Raw genomic sequence first — 17,660 nt, forward strand, 5'->3', positions numbered from 1 at the left:
CATTTGGCATTCCTCAGCTATGAATTGTTTGTTTAGCTCTGAACCCCATTTTTTAATAGGGTTATTTGTCTCCCTGTGGTCTAACTTCTTGAGTTCTTTGTATATTTTGGATATAAGCCCTCTATCAGTTGTAGGATTGGTAAAGTTCTTTTCCCAATTTGTTGGTTGCTGTTTTGCCCTAACAACAGTGTCCTTTGTCTTACAGAAGCTTTGTAGTTTTATGAGATTCCATTTGTCAATTTTTGATCTTAGACCATAAGCCATTGGTGTTTTCTTCAGGAAATTTTAAGGAATTATTTCTAATTAATAATATTTATATTTGTAACTCGGATTCAAACTTAGGAAGCAGTAAATATTAACAATGGCCTTGACTCTATTTTATGTCCAACATAGGGAGAAAAGATAAGAAAAACAATAAATAAAAAAAATACTGTTTAAAAACTGAATTCACCCAGAATGAAGCTAGATGTCATTTTCATAGGGTGCAGGAGCTTGGGAACCTATGCTGAACTTTTAGTTTTATGACTTCCTAGTTCTGAGGCCCCTGCAAGTCTGTCAGACTTTCTCTGATCCCCAGTTTACTTCTCTCTAAAGAGAAGAGAAGGATGCAATCTCATAGCACTGTAGTGACATTAAATGATGTGTGAACTTCCCAAGAGATAGACATCAATAATCTGGAATGGATGAAACTTAGGTGTAAGAATTTTGATTGGTCATTGCACCTCACACAATAATAGTAGGAGATTTCAACACCCCACTCTCATCAATGGACAGATCATGGAAACAGAAATTAAACAGAGACGTAGACAGAATAAGAGAAGTCATGAGCCAAATGGACTTAACGGATATTTATAGAACATTCTATCCTAAAGCAAAAGGATATACCTTCTTCTCAGCTCCTCATGGTACTTTCTCCAAAATTGACCATATAATTGGTCAAAAAACGGGCCTCATCACGTATAGAAAGATAGAAATAATCCCATGCATGCTATCGGACCACCACGGCCTAAAACTGGTCTTCAATAACAATAAGGGAAGAATGCCCACACATACGTGGAAATTGAACAATGCTCTACTCAATGATAACCTGGTCAAGGAAGAAATAAAGAAAGAAATTAAAGACTTTTTAGAATTTAATGAAAATGAAGGTACAACATACCCAAACTTATGGGACACAATGAAAGCTGTGCTAAGAGGAAAACTCATAGCGCTGAGTGCCTGCAGAAAGAAACAGGAAAGGGCATATGTCAGCAGCTTGACAGCATACCTAAAAGCTCTAGAACAAAAAGAAGCAAATGCACCCAGGAGGAGTAGAAGGCAGGAAATAATCAAAATCAGAGCTGAAATCAACCAAGTAGACACAAAAAGGACCATAGAAAGAATCAACAGAACCAGAAATTGGTTCTTTGAGAAAATCAACAAGATAGATAAACCCTTAGCCAGACTAACGAGAGGACACAGAGAGTGTGTCCAAATTAACAAAATCACAAATGAAGGGAGACATAACTACAGATTCAGAGGAAATTCAAAAAATCATCAGATCTTACTATAAAAGCCTATATTCAACAAAACTTGAAAATCTGCAGGAAATGGACAATTTCCTAGATAGATACCAGGAACCGAAGTTAAATCAGGAACAGATAAACCAGTTAAACAACCCCATAATTCCTAAGGAAATAGAAGCAGTCATTAAAGGTCTCCCAACCAAAAAGAGCCCAGGTCCAGACGGGTTTAGTGCAGAATTCTATCAGATCTTCATAGAAGACCTCATACCAATATTATCCAAACTATTCCACAAAATTGAAACAGATGGAGCACTACCGAATTCCTTCTATGAAGCCACAATTACTCTTATACCTAAACCACACAAAGACCCAACAAAGGAAGAGAACTTCAGACCAATTTCCCTTATGAATATCGACACAAAAATACTCAATAAAATTCTGGCAAACCGAATCCAAGAGCACATCAAAACAATCATCCACCATGATCAAGTAGGCTTCATCCCAGGCATGCAGGGATGGTTTAATATATGGAAAACCATCAACGTGATCCATTATATAAACAAACTGAAAGAACAAAACCACATGATCATTTTATTAGATGCTGAGAAAGCATTTGACAAAATTCAACACCCCTTCATGATAAAAGTCCTGGAAAGAATAGGAATTCAAGGCCCATACCTAAACATAGTAAAAGCCATATACAGCAAACCAGTTGCTAACATTAAACTAAATGGAGAGAAACTTGAAACAATCACACTAAAATCAGGGACTAGACAAGGCTGCCCACTCTCTCCCTACTTATTCAATATAGTTCTTGAAGTTCTAGCTAGAGCAATCAGACAACAAAAGGAAATCAAGGGGATACGGATCGGAAAAGAAGAAGTCAAAATATCACTATTTGCAGATGATATGATAGTATATTTAAGTGATCCCAAAAGTTCCACCAGAGAACTAGTAAAGCTGATAAACAACTTCAGCAAAGTGGCTGGGTATAAAATTAACTCAAATAAATCAGTAGCCTTCCTCTACACAAAAGAGAAACAAGCCGAGAAAGAAATTAGGGAAATGACACCCTTCATAATAGACCCAAATAATATGAAGTACCTCGGTGTGACTTTAACCAAGCAAGTAAAAGATCTGTACAATAAGAACTTCAAGCCTCTGAAGAAGGAAATTGAAGAAGACCTCAGAAGATGGAAAGATCTCCCATGCTCATGGATTGGCAGGATTAATATAGTAAAAATGGCCATTTTACCAAAAGCGATCTACAGATTCAATGCAATCCCCATCAAAATACCAATCCAATTTTTCGAAGAGTTAGACAGAACAATTTGCAAATTCATCTGGAATAACAAAAAACCCAGGATAGCTAAAACTATCCTCAACAATAAAAGGACTTCAGGGGGAATCACTATCCCTGAACTCAAGCAGTATTACAGAGCAATAGTGATAAAAACTGCATGGTATTGGTACAGAGACAGACAGATAGACCAATGGAACAGAATTGAAGACCCAGAAATGAACCCACACACCTATGGGCACTTGATTTTTGACAAAGGAGCCAAAACCATCAAATGGAAAAAAGATAGCATTTTCAGCAAATGGTGCTGGTTCAACTGGAGGTCAACATGTAGAAGAATGCAGATTGATCCATGCTTATCACCCTGTACAAAGCTTAAGTCCAAGTGGATCAAGGACCTCCACATCAAACTAGATACACTCAAACTAGTACAAGAAAAACTCGGGCAGCATCTCGAACACATGGGCACTGGAAAAAATTTCCTGAACAAAACACCAATGGCTTATGTTCTAAGATCAAGAATCGACAAATGGGATCTCATAAAACTGCAACTCTTCTGTAAGGCAAAGGAGACTGTGGTTAGGACAAAACGGCAACCAACAGATTGGGAAAAGATCTTTACCAATCCTACAACAGATAGAGACCTTATATCCAAAATATACAAAGAACTCAAGAAGTTAGATCGCAGGGAGACAAAATAACCCTATTAAAAAATAGGGTTCAGTGCTAAACAAAGAATTCACAGCTGAGGAATGCCGAATTGCTGAGAAACACCTAAAGAAATGTTCAACATCTTTAGTCATAAGGGAAATGCAAATCAAAACAACCCTGAGATTTCACCTCACACCAGTGAGAATGGCTAAGATCAAAAACTCAGGTGACAGCAGAAGCTGGCGAGGATGTGGAGAAAGAGGAACACTCCTCCATTGTTGGTGGGATTGCAGACTGGTACAACCATTCTGGAAATCAGTCTGGAGGTTCCTCAGAAAATTGGACAGTGAACTGCCTGAGGATCCAGCTATACCTCTCTTGGGTATATACCCAAAAATGCCCCAACATATAAAAAAGACACGTGCTCCACTATGTTCATCGCAGCCTTATTTATAATAACCAGAAGCTGGAAAGAACCCAGATGCCCTTCAACAGAGGAATGGATACAGAAAATGTGGTACATCTACACAATGGAATATTACTCAGCTATCAAAAACAATGACTTTATGAAATTCGTAGGCAAATGGTTGGAACTGGAAAATATCATCCTGAGTGAGGTAACCCAATCACAGAAGAACACACATGGTATGCACTCATTGATAAGTGGCTATTAGCCCAAATGCTTGAATTACCCTAGATGCCTAGAACAAATGAAACTCAAGATGGATGATCAAAATGTGAATGCTTCACTCCTTCTTTAAAAGGGGAACAAGAATACCCTTGGCAGGGAATAGAGAGGCAAAGATTAAAACAGACACAGAAGGAACACCCATTCAGAGCCTGCCCCACATGTGGCCCATACATATACAGCCATCCAATTAGACAAGATGGATGAAGCAAAGAAGTGCAGGGTGACAGGAGCCGGATGTAGATCGCTCCTGAGAGACACAGGCAGAATACAGCAAACACAGAGGCAAATGCCAGCAGCAAACCACTGAACTGAGAATAGGACCGCCGTTGAAGGAATCAGAGAAAGAACTGGAAGAGCTTGAAGGGGCTCGAGACCTCTTATGAACAACAATGTCAAGCAACCAGAGCTTCCAGGGACTAAGCTACTACCTAAAGACTATACATGGACTGACCCTGGACTCTGACCTCATAGGTATCAATGAATATCCTAGTAAGAGCACCAGTGGAAGGGGAAGCCCTGGGTCCTGCTAAGACTGAACCCCCAGTGAACTAGATTGTTGGGGGGGGCAGTAATGGGGGGAGGGTGGGGAGGGGAACACCGATAAGAAAGGGGCGGGGGGAGGGGGATGTTTGCCCGGAAACCGGGAAAGGGAATAACACTCGAAATGTATATAAGAAATACTCAAGTGAAGAAAAATAAAAAAAAAACCCCAAAAAAAAAACCCAAAATAAATTGATAAAGCTAGGTAAAATAAATTATGTGTATATAATAATAGTTATTATTATATCAATAAATATTTCTATTCCTAGGTAAAAAAAAAAAGAATTTTGATTGGTGATGAAGAAACAACAGTCATCAGAAGGTCATTCCAGGAAACATGGTTGAATGAGATTTGGATAGCAGGCTCTATGCTGGCTCTGGTTTGGGTGCTAATGTGCGAGGCAGCACTCCTCTTTTATTAACTGAACCTGACAGCTCATAACACCGTTAGGCATCACAGACTAGAGAGTACACACCGGTTTTAGAAACTGAGACTAGATCTAAATAAACTTACTCTAAACCATGAAACTATTGCAGCCTATCCCAGCCTGAGATGCAACAGGTACTTATTTATTTCAAAAACAATTACTGACTCTCTCAAGCAGGTGGTGCAGATCAGCTTTTTGTACTTAATCTGTATCAAGAAGCTTACCGAAGAGCTGAGGCTGTACCAAAGTACCGTCAGAGTAGGCTATATACTTCCACTGGCCAGTTCTCAGCATGTAGGTGGAAGCATTTGCATTGCATCCATGGAATTCACTCAGAATCCAAGGTGGATGGTGGACTCTGAATGCCTGGTCATTTGCAGATGTATTTGACGACAGTGGCAACAAGGAGTATCCACTCAGGTTCAGTGGCAGAGGGATCCCAGCAATGTCTTCAAAACAAAAGGAAAGTGGTTTTTTTTTTTTTTGTTTTTGTTTGTTTGTTTTTGTTTATCTTTGTGTTAATTCTTTTTGGAGTTATTTGAACATTCAAAAACATGATCTATATTTTTCCATCACTAAGTGTTGCAAACTAGAGATCATGTATGGATTTACAACCTTACTTCCTAGACTGAGGTGCTCACTCCATGATCATGCTACCCTGAGTGAGGTAGTAACTCCTCTGACTGTTTCCTCATTTCTGTGAGATGTATAATAATAGTACAATACTACTTCTATTTGAAATGTTCAGTTTTGATGAAAATGAGGTAACTTGAAATTTGGGAACAGTACATGGCACACAAGGGCCCTCAGTCAAAATTACTTTACATAAGGCCAGCCTGGTCTATACATAAAGTAAGTTCCAGGACAGCCAAGGCTACACAGAGGGTAGAAAAAAAGGTGCAGCCTTGTTGGAGGAGGTGTGTTACTGGGGCCATGCTTTGACGTTTCAAAAGGAAGAGAATAAAGGGGAAAGACGATATCTATTAGGTCATCTGTTCAGCCTCTTTACCTTCTGTTTTGTTGTCCTGAGTTCTATATTTGTGTCAGAGAACACCTGAGGTATAGCTCCCAGTGCATTCTCTCTGCCTCATGGATGTAGATGGAAATGTCTCAGCTGTTCCTCCCATTATACTATGTCTGTGCACCACCATCACAGACTCTCATCCTCTGAAAAATAAGCCAATTAAATGCTTTCTTTTAAAAGTAGCCTTGGCCAAGGTGCTTTGACTCAGCAACAGAAAAGTAACCGATACATCCTGTAAAAAGTGGATAAACTATTCCATAGTGGAAATACTTGGGTAAGTAGTAGAAAGCTGAATGTTGTATATAAATAAATAAAATAACCTTAGAGTCATATTCTGATTGTGAATCTTTTGAAGAGAATATGACTGAACTGGGTGAAGGCCATAGGAATCTGTGGGCCATCCTATCTTTGCAGTTCAATCCTTGTCTTTGAGAGAACGATTCTGGCTCCGTGAGTGAGATGCTTAAGGCAGGAGGATTCTGAATATTTTGTGTTTCTTTTCCTCAGCATTACAAATAAATATTTTCACAACCACAGTACTTACCAAGCATAGTAGGGTAAATATCCACAAGAGAAACAAGACTTGGTACTTGTAGGTTGGCCTTAATTCCTGGTCCCATCATCAAAATAGGAACATGGGCACTAGCTTCATACATACTCATTTTGTAAAACTGGCGGTGTTCCATAGCCATCTCGCCATGGTCCGAAGTATATATAACAATAGTTTTCTGAAGAAGATTTAACTTGTGAAGAGCCAAAATAATTTCACCTACCACAAAAATCCAGAAAAATGAGCTTTAGTTTGTGTTTTAGTTTATCACACTCAAGTTTAAATAACTGGATTGAGTTTGTTGGGATACTTCTTACCATTTGAATAAAACCTACAGTTTGCTTTCTTCTCAGCTGACAGATTGGAGAGAGGAAGGGGGACAGACAGTATCTATCTGATCTCTTCAGTTGTTTTACCTGGTATCATGCTGTCCTGGGTTTTTATGTTCCTGACAGAGAACACCTGAGACTAGAGGGGCTTCTTCCTTTTAGAGCCTCAAATGAGGAAAGACAGGCAAATCTGGAGTCACTACTGTATATGATTCAGACGTTAAATCAAGGAAGATCACTATCACTAATGATCCACAATTTCTGCACAATAAGTGTGGCTGAGAGCACTGAGAACTTCCCTGCTACCTTTGCTCCTAAATCCTTATGCCACTGTCCTTTTCTGCTCCTAAAAATGACTTAGAGTTATGGATATCCCACCCTTAAAGAAGGGTGAGCCACACAGACAGTACAAGCCATGACTTGATTAGCTGAGCTGTAACATTTGGAGAGACTTTGTCTCCTTGACTTGGAAGTTGCTTCTTACTGAAATTATGAGAATCACAATAAAGGAAAAACTTCATTAAAACTTCAGATAATATTAGGCATATTCAGAGTAGTATGTCCTTAGACTTAGACCTTCTGCAGCTTCCTTGTCTAATTCTTTAGCAGGGGACACAAGTTCTTCATCTTAAGTGCTCTATACTTAACATCCTCAACTATTTGGTGAATCTAGTAGTCCTAGATCACATAGTATACTCTGAAAAGTATATTAGATTATGCCTTTTGTTTCTGTGTGAATGCCCTTTCTCCTACACTTCAGTCATGTTTTTACCCTTCTTTTATGAGTATTAGATATGAAGTATTAGATAGTGAAGCCTTCTCTTGTAGAGGAATTTTAATTTAGCAATATGGCTCCTTGAAATATAGACACGCCCTTACCACACACCTTTAATCCCTAATAATGCAGTTAAGGTTAGTTTCTTACATTAGAAGAAAGCAATCATGTTTGAAAATTGTTGTTGTAAAATTGTAATAAAATAATGCTTTTATCCCTCACTAGGTCCGGCACTGCAGTGCCCCAAGATATCTGGTAGATATCTTCATCTCAGTCAGCAGAGCCTCTCACATGCTTTGCTCTATCCCATATCACACTGCCGATGACTTCTCTCTGAGCCTGACAACAATCTCTACCCATCTAGCTTCGAAGGCAGGTTGCCACCATGCCAGAAATAAACATTTTAATTCCGTGGTGGCCTAGTGTCTCCAGCCACCACATACTCTCTTGAACTTAAATAGCCACATGAAGAAACACACAACACAATAACCTCTGATCCAACTGATAAGATATAATTGCTTACCTAGACATCCAAATCCCTGTACACATCCATCCCTTAAGAATATTCATAACAACCTATAAATGTGCAAAGAGGAAACTTTACATCTGCCTCCATGTTCTCTCTGCTGTCTCTCTCCCTCACTCTAGTCTCCTAATCTCTCTAAAACTTTCCCCCTGCCTATCCTTCTTTCTCGTCCAATGACAGGCCTCGTTCTATCTTGTACCTGCCTTCACCTGCATGACATCATCCTACAGAAAGTGATGTCTAATTCAGAGGTAGACAAAATGATGAATCAGAGAAAGGTTTGTCAGGATCAGTCAGACATAGGATATGCCCAGCTCTCACAGAAATATCACAGGAAAGAGCAATGACTTAAAAGAACAGCATATATAGAGAGAGGGAGAGGGAGAGGGAGAGGGAGAGGGAGAGGGAGAAGGAGAGGGAGAGGGAGAGGGGGAGAGAGAGAGAGAGAGAGAGAGAGAGAGAGAGAGAGAGAGAGAGAGAGAGGTTTTACCAGGATAGTTTTATATAGACAGGCTATAGGTGAAGACAAAATGAACCAGAGAATAAGGAGTCAGAAGACTAGAACAGACTTCCAGAGTTAGCTTGAGGTCAAGCAGAACAATTCAGTGAGAAGTTGAGAGAAGCCAGATTGAATCAGCCAGCTTAGAGGAGTTTGAGACAGAACAACTGAATTGATCCAGCCAGAATTCAGAAAGAGGTAGAAAGGGTGAGCACATCTGGCAAATAAAAGCTACATTTACATCTGACTTCTGAGGAAATAAAAGCAATATTTACACTTTCTTCTTCTCCACACCCAATCATTCATTCTCCAAGCTCCCTATGGTTTATCTGCAACTGCAGTAATATGAACACTGGTATTTATCTGTATGTATGCCCATCTATATGCATACATGAGCCATAGCAACAGGGTGGAGGTCAGAGGACAACTTCGGGAGGTGGTTCTTTCCTTCCTCCATTGCTTGGTGACAAGCATGCTACTGCTCCATCTTGCTGGCTGCACTGAGTTTGTCTGATGAAGCCTGACTGATCAGGTACTGTGTTGGGCACTATATTGAATACTACTAAGAAATAACATTCTTTCTGTGGACTTCTTTTTTTTTTTTTTTGAAGAAAGGAGTTTCATTTGTTGGAAAACTACATGTGTAAAAAATCTTATTTGTGTCACAACATGGCAGTTGTCATCAATCATATAGTGGAAGGAGATGCAAGAAATCACAAGAGAATGAGAAAGCAAGAAGATTGTGTACTTCTATCTTAATGTACAGGCATTAAAAAGTATAAGTTACAAGGCATGTAAAGTTAAAAATATAAGGTCTGTTTAAAATATCTTATTTATCTCCTTTCTAAAAAAAGAAATAACACATTAATTTAAGATATTACAATTATTTCTCCATCCCATGGCCTTTATATTTTCTGCCTAGAATGTCCTTCTTTTTGCTCTTTACATGACTGACTTTTTTCTCACTTTTTGGCTCACAAACCATCTCCTCAAAGGTATCTACCCCAGTTAGAAAAAAATGGAAATGTAAAATTAAAATGATGAAATTCACCATTTACTTTTGTTTACACCTTCTACTATTTACATCACTTTACCACAGTCTGTTCACCTCTGAACCTCTGCTAATTTTCTTAGTGTCTGTGAAGACACTTCAAGAGCTATACTGTCTCATTCCCTACAGCAGCATTGAGTATGCACTATTTCACTCTAGAAATGCACTTGCAAACTCTGAAAGCAATTTGAGGATGCAGATGACGAGACACTTCCTAGCACTCAACTGTCAGATGGAGTTATGGCTAAAGAAACACTTAAAATATTACTGTCCCACTGTCCTAATGAGGGAGAACTTGGAAAGTTCCTCTTTTCTTTCTGCTACATGCTATTCACTCAGTGAGCACTTCTAACCATGCTGGGTGGTTATTCTCAATGTGTTTTGGTGAGTAGAAAGAGGTGCTTGCCCACACTTCACCAATGCAGTTGTGTTTTATTCCAAAATATAGCAAAGTGAAACAACGCTGAGAAAATAACTTGTCATCCTAACAGTTGCTTTTAAAAACAAGGTTTCTTCAGTAGAAACTGGAAACAGTACTGCAGCCAACAGCCAGAACCCGTCCACAATCATGTTACCGAGGCAGGCTTGTCTGAGTTTCCTTTGAGCCAGAGTCTCAGAGTCTGTAGTCATCAGAGGAAATGGATCTGAGCTGTGGGCAAGCCTTACTCTACAGGGTCTAGGGAGAATTAATTTATTTGTAGGTATTATATGTGTGGAAACAGTTTATAAACACTAACAAAGAAGTCTCTGTTTAAAAAGGATTATTAGAGGTGTTAAAATGAGACTGGTCCATCCTCAGTAAAACCAGTAAGACAGGAAAGTAAATATTGAGGTGCTCATTATCTAAGCTGAAGATATTTTTCACAAAGAAATGTACATGCTGACTGGACATCTGTCAGCTTCTAGAATGAGCTGTAAACATGCTTAAAATGATGGTGAAGCAAACATGAGTGCTAAGTTCTTTTTATAACACCTTAATCTACCATCTGCCTTACTCCTAAGACTGACATTTCCAGTAATTATAAGATTTGTGTTGGAATTTTCTCACTTTAAAACACATGAATGATTTTATAAAAATAATTTCATCTACAGCTTTTATTAGCAAGTCATTTTTTTAACTTTACATAAAAATATCACTTGACAATGATACAAAGCATCTGTTAGAAGTTAACATGTTTGAAGAAAAGTTAAAGAGATTTTTCTACTCTTAATTCTTCTATATGTCTATCCACTGGGCTTCTGAGAACCGTTCAGCAAATTCTCAGGTTCAACAGAAGGAGTTTGTGGTCACAAATCACCGAGTTGATTCCTCTCCATCAGTGTTTGAAATGTCAAACTCCTCATGTCTTGGAAGTAAGCTGACTTATAATTACTTGCCGCATGCCTGTGTTCAGCAAAGTACAGATTTGTTTAAGGCCGATTGTATTTTGTTTCAAGTAGAAAACAGCTTTCTGTGACTCTTTTTTATGTATGAACAAATCTGAGAATTATAAATAATTAAAATAGGAAGGGCCCTTTATTCTGTTATTAAGGTATTTTTGTAGGTAAAGAGTCTCAAAGTTCTAAGTCTTAGGTATCTAAGCAACTGCTTTAAGAAATATCTGAGGATGCTCCTGCAAGCCCCAATTAGCACAATCATAATTTGTTGGAAAAATATTTTCTTCATGAAATTGCTTATTAATTATACCACCTACCTAGCATGGCATCTGTCTCAGCACACATAGCATAATAAAATGCTCTAATGTTCTTAATTTCATTTTCAGTAAACTTCCCAGTGCAGTTTTTTGTGTAGGAGGAGTAATAATCCACAGGATGCATTTCTGACAAAGCCAACCACTTTGGGATTTTGATTGCATCGTAAGCTACCTGAAAAGGAAGAAGAAAAAGCTTTACATTTGCAAAGTCAAAATATCCCTTTCTTCCAGTGAGTGTCTGTGGTGAACTCTGAAACGTTTCGTACATAGAATGATTGAAAAGAATGGCTATGCAGCATGGCATTTCTCCGAGTTCGGAATGGGCTGAGTAAACCTATTTACAGTATCTGGAGCAGGGGTGTTTGAGATTTTTCCTGGCTTTCCTCAAAGGTTAATAGGAGAATCGATTTATCTGCCAGTGAGAACTTCACAAGTCACTTTACAAAAGTGGAAAGAAAGAAGACTCGATAAAGATGAATACTCAGTAAAGAAAGGAAACACACTAAGACTGGAGTGAATTCAAACCACACATATATGAAATTATAGAAGAAAAAGCTGGTCTTGGATACTGACAGTGCTGCCATCCCAAAGAATCCAGATTCACAGTCAGAGAAACTTAGGGACAGGACTCCTATTTAAGCAGATAAACCAATTTGAAAAGGCTCGAGATTCAAACAGGAGAGGCAGTGGTAAAATGTTCATCTTAAAGGAACTATTGCAGATCTACACTGGAAGTCAAAAAGTAAAATATAGGAAGGTAATCCAAATAGAGAAAGAAATATGACAATTTGCCAAGCCAAGAAAAGATGCTTGCTGTAGGTCAGCTGCACAGGGGAAGGTGGGAAGTGCTCACACTGTGCCTAGTATACTTTTTACAGCACTTATCTGAAGTACTTCTGCTTTTAGCACAGAATACTAAATAATACATTTTGATATTTCTTTTTTTACTGACAACCCAAAGCAAAATTTTAAATATTTTGACAGGTGTTTTTAACATTTCTAGAAAAAAATGATAATTTTTTTTCCTTTTACAATTAAGAGCATTTATTTGCAGTTTAATTCTGTATGGTTATTTTTACCATCCTGAACAAGGGGAAGTGAGGCCTGCCCACACCCAAAGATAGTGTCTTTAGCTCCATTTTATAGACATATCACATGTACATCTATACGGTTAGCAAGCTCTAACATTTTATTTCAAAAATAGCCTTTGAACAAATTTATGACCAGTTTAGTTTAAAAGTATAAGCTCCAAATTTTTCCATAAAAATAATAAAAGAATGAGCTAATGCCAGGTGGCTTTGCATGTGTCAGTGCTTGCTTTTGGGCATGCATAGAATACTTACCTTTTCAAGCCAGTAAAGAGAAGTGTGAAATGTAGAAGAGCCAAAGTTTTCTCCTGAAGATGGTGAAGGGTAAGGATGTGGCAAATTCAATCCCAAGTAAAGGACAAATGGTTTGGTGGAGTTAACCTGTCTTAGCCAAGCAATTGCTTTGTCTGTATTCTGCCAGTCCTTGTCCATCACTCTCCTTCTATTCTTATCAGGGATAAGATTAATTATGGGCCTGCCCTCTTGTCGCAGCAAGAATGCAACGTCTCTTGTCCATGCTTCCACACGGTTACTGAGGGTATAAAAAAAAAGTGTTCAGAAAATGTTCATGCAACCTTAGAAACTGGCTAAATAAATGCCAGAAAGCAACAGGAAAAATGGTCTTCAGACTCCCCTGTGGAAGTGTTTAGATAACTGTATCACATCTCAGTTAAAAGTTGTTGAGTATTACAGATTTAAGAACTATGAAAAACAAATGAATATTCATTTGTGCTAAGATTAAGACAATTTACTTAGAACAGTTAAAGAATTTTTTTTTTTTTTAAAGAGAAAGATATTTAGTTGTGCTGGCTGCTGTTAGGTCAACTTGACACAAGCTAGAGTTATCTGAAAAGAGGGGACCTCAGTGGAGAAAATACTTCTATAGATCCGATCCAGCTGTAAGGTATTTTCTTAATTAGATATTGATGGGAAGGACTCAGCCCACTGTGGGTGCTGCCATCCATGGGCTGGTGGTCCTATTTTCTAGATGAAAGCAGGCTGAGAAAACCATGGGGAGCAAGCTACTAAGCAGCATCCCAATATGGCCTCTGCATAAGCTCCTGCCACTGGTTTCCCCCATTTGAGTCCCTGTCCTGACTTCCTTCAATGATGAGCAGTAATGTGGAGATGTGAGCCAGATAAACTCTTTACTTTCTCAACTTGCTTTGGTCATGGTGCTTTATGACAGCAATAGTGACTCGAACTAAGACAGTTAAATATTCATAGTCCTAGCAGTTTTCTTTTCCATTGAATTTTCTAGCATTTTAGTATCTTTCTTAATGCCAATCAACCAGAGCTTCCAGGGACTAAACCACCACCGAAAGACTATACATGGATGGATCTAGAGCTCCAACTGCATATGTAGCAGAGAATAGCCTTGTTGGGGCACCAGTGGAAGGGGAAGCCCTTGGTCCTGCCAAGGGTGGACCCCTAGTGCAGGGGAATATGGGGGGCAGTAAGGGGGGCACTCAGGGGGATGTATGGGGAGAATACCCATATGGGGGAGGGGGATGGGATGGAATGGGGGCTTAAGGACAGGAAACTGGGAAGAGGAATAACATTTGAAATGTAAGTAAAGAAATATATCTAATGAAAAATTAATAATAAAAATATTTTTAACCAAAGGTACTATAATTTGATAAAGTTTTTAGGGAGACATAACTACAGAATCAGAGGAAATTCAAAAAAATCATCAGATCCTACTACAAAAGCCTATATTCAACAAAACTTGAAAATCTGCAGGAAATGGACAATTTCCTAGACAGATACCAGGTACCAAAGTTAAATCAGGAACAGATAAACCAGTTAAACAACCCCATAACTTCTAACGAAATAGAAGCAGTCATTAAAGGTCTTCAAACCAAAAAGAGCCCAGGTCCAGATGGGTTCAGTGCAGAATTCTATCAGACCTTCATAGAAGACCTCATACCAATACTATCCAAACTATTCCACAAAATTGAAACAGATGGAGCACTACCGAATTCCTTCTATGAAGCCACAATTACCCTTATACCTAAACCACACAAAGACCCAACAAAGAAGGAGAACTTCAGACCAATTTCCCTTATGAATATCGATGCAAAAGTACTCAATAAAATTCTGGCAAACCGAATCCAAGAGCACATCAAAACAATCATCCACCATGATCAAGTAGGCTTTATCCCAGGCATGCAGGGATGGTTTAATATATGGAAAACCATTAACGTGATCCATTATATAAACAAACTGAAAGAAGAAAACCACATGATCATTTCATTAGATGCTGAGAAAGCATTTGACAAAATTCAACACGCCCTCATGATAAAAATTCTGGAAAGAATAGGAATTCAAGGCCCATACCTAAACATAGTAAAAGCCATATACACAGCAAACCAGTAACTAACATTAAACTAAATGGAGAGAAACTTGAAGCAATCCCACTAAAATAGACAAGGCTGCGCACTCTCTCCCTACTTATTCAATATAGTTCTTGAAGTTCTAGCCAGAGCAATCAGACAACAAAAGGAAATCAAGGGGATACAGATTGGATAAGAAGAAGTCAAAATATCACTATTTGCAGATGATATGATAGTATATTTAAGCGATCCCAAAAGTTCCACCAGAGAACTACTAAACCTGATAAACATCTTCAGCAAAGTGGCTGGGGATAAAATTAACTCAAATAAATCAGTAGCCTTCTTCTACACAGAAGAGAAACAGGCCGAGAAAGAAATTAGGGAAACGACACCCTTCATAATAGACCCAAATGATATAAAATACCTTGGTGTGACTTTAACCAAGCAAATAAAAGATCTGCATGATAAGAACTTCAAGCCTTTGAAGAAAGAAACTGAAGAAGACCTCAGAAGATGGAAAGATCTCCCATGCTCATGGATTGGCAGGATTAACATAGTAAAGATGGCCATTTTACCAAAAGCAGTCTACAGATTCAATGCAATCCCCATCAAAATACCTATCCAATTCTTCAGAGAGTTAGACAAAACAATTTGCAAATTCATCTGGAATAACAAAAAACCCAGGATAGCTAAAACTATCCTCAACAATAAAAGGACCACTGGGGGAATCACTATCCCTGAACTCCAACAGTATTACAGAGCAATAATGATAAAAACTGCATGGTATTGGTACAGAGACAGACAGATAGACCAGTGGAATAGAAGTGAAGACCCAGAAATGAATCCACACACCTATGGTCAGTTGATTTTTGACAAAGGAGCCAAAACCATCCAATGAAAAAAAGGACAGCATTTTCAGCAAACGGTGCTGGTCCAACTGGACGTCAGGATGTAGAAGAATGCGTATCGCTCCATGCTCATCACCCTGTACAAAGCTTAAGTCCAAGTGGATCAAGGACCTCCACATCAAACCAGATACACTCAAACTAATAGAAGAAAAACTAGGGCAGCATCTCGAACACATGGGCACTGGAGAACATTTCGTGAACAAAACACCAATGGCTTATGCTCTAAGATCAAGAATCGACAAATGGGATCTCATAAATCTGCAAAGCTTCTGTAAGGCAAAGGAGACTGTGGTTAGGACAAAACAACAACCAACAGATTGGGGAAAGATCTTTAACAATCCTACAATGGATAGAGGGCTTATATCCAAAATATACAAAGAACTCAAGAAATTAGAGAGCAGGGAGACAAATAACCCTATTAAAAAAACGGAGTTCAAAGCTAAACAAAGACTTCACAGCTGAGGAATGCCGAATGGCTGAGAAACACCTAAAGAAATGTTCAACATCTTTAGTCATAAGGGAAATGCAAATCAAAACAACCCTGAGATTTCACCTCACACCAGTGACAATGGCTAAGATCAAAAACTCAGGTGACAGCAAATGCTGGCGAGGATGTGGGAACACTCCTCCATTGTTGGTGGGGTTGCAGACTGATACAAGCATTCTGGAAATCAGTCTGGAGGTTCCTCAGAAAATTGGACATTGAACTACCTGAGGACTCAGCTATACCTCTCTTGTGCATATACCCAAAAGATGCCCTAACATATAACAAAGACACATGCTCCACTATGTTCATAGCAGCCTTATTTATAATAGCCAGAAGCTGGAAAGAACCCAGATGCCCTTCAACAGAGGAATGGATACAGAAAATGTGGTACATCTACACAATGGAATATTACTCAGCTATCAAAAACAATGACTTTATGAAATTCGTAGGCAAATGGTTGGAACTGGAAAATATCATCCTGAGTGAGGTAACCCAATCACAGAAGAACACACATGGTATGCACTCATTGATAAGTGGCTATTAGCCCAAATGCTTGAATTACCCTAGATGCCTAGAACAAATGAAACTCAAGACGGATGATCAAAATGTGAATGCTTCACTCCTTCTTTAAAAGGGGAACAAGAATACCCTCGGCAGGGAATAGAGAGGCAAAGATTAAAACAGACACAGAAGGAACACCCATTCAGAGCCTGCCCCACATGTGGCCCTTGCATATACAGCCATCCAATTAGACAAGATGGATGAAGCAAAGAAGTGCAGGCCGACAGGAGCCGGATGTAGATCGCTCCTGAGAGACACAGGCAGAATACAGCAAATACAGAGGCGAATACCAGCAGCAAAATACTGAACTGAGAACGGGACCACTGTTGAAGGAATGAGAGAAAGGACTAGAAGTGCTTGAAGGGGCTCGAGACCCCATATGAACAACATTGCCAAGCAACCAGAGCTTCCAGGGACTAAGCCACTACCCAAAGACTATACATGGACTGACCCTGGACTCTGACCTCATAGGTAGCAATAAATAGACTAGTAAGAGCACAAGCGGAAGGGGAAGCCCTTGGTCCTGCCAAGACTGAACCCCCAGTGAACGTGATTGTTGGGGGAAGGGCGGTAATGGGGGGATTATGGGGAGGGGAACATCAATATCGAAGGGGAGAGGGAGGGGTTAGGGGGATGTTGGCCCAGAAACCGGGGAAGGGAATAACAATCGAAATGTAAATAAGAAATATTCAATTTAATAAAGATTAAAAAAAAAAA

The 17,660-nt window shown here is 39.0% G+C and overlaps 1 protein-coding gene across 1 annotated transcript in view; it reads right to left on the reverse strand.

The window, feature by feature from the left end:
• The window catches only part of Arsk (arylsulfatase family, member K), a 57,131-nt gene that overhangs the window by 18,382 nt on the left and 21,089 nt on the right, over positions 1-17,660 (reverse strand). The window contains exons 4-7 of the mRNA NM_001047917.2: positions 12,907-13,183; positions 11,564-11,735; positions 6,684-6,908; positions 5,340-5,564 (exon numbers count right to left, since the gene is read on the reverse strand). Of these exons, the coding sequence (NP_001041382.1) occupies positions 5,340-5,564; positions 6,684-6,908; positions 11,564-11,735; positions 12,907-13,183 (899 nt within the window). The remainder of the gene's footprint in view (positions 1-5,339; positions 5,565-6,683; positions 6,909-11,563; positions 11,736-12,906; positions 13,184-17,660) is intronic.

The sequence above is a fragment of the Rattus norvegicus genome, chromosome 2 (genome assembly GCF_036323735.1).
Source record: "Rattus norvegicus strain BN/NHsdMcwi chromosome 2, GRCr8, whole genome shotgun sequence".
Lineage (NCBI taxonomy): Eukaryota > Metazoa > Chordata > Mammalia > Rodentia > Muridae > Rattus > Rattus norvegicus.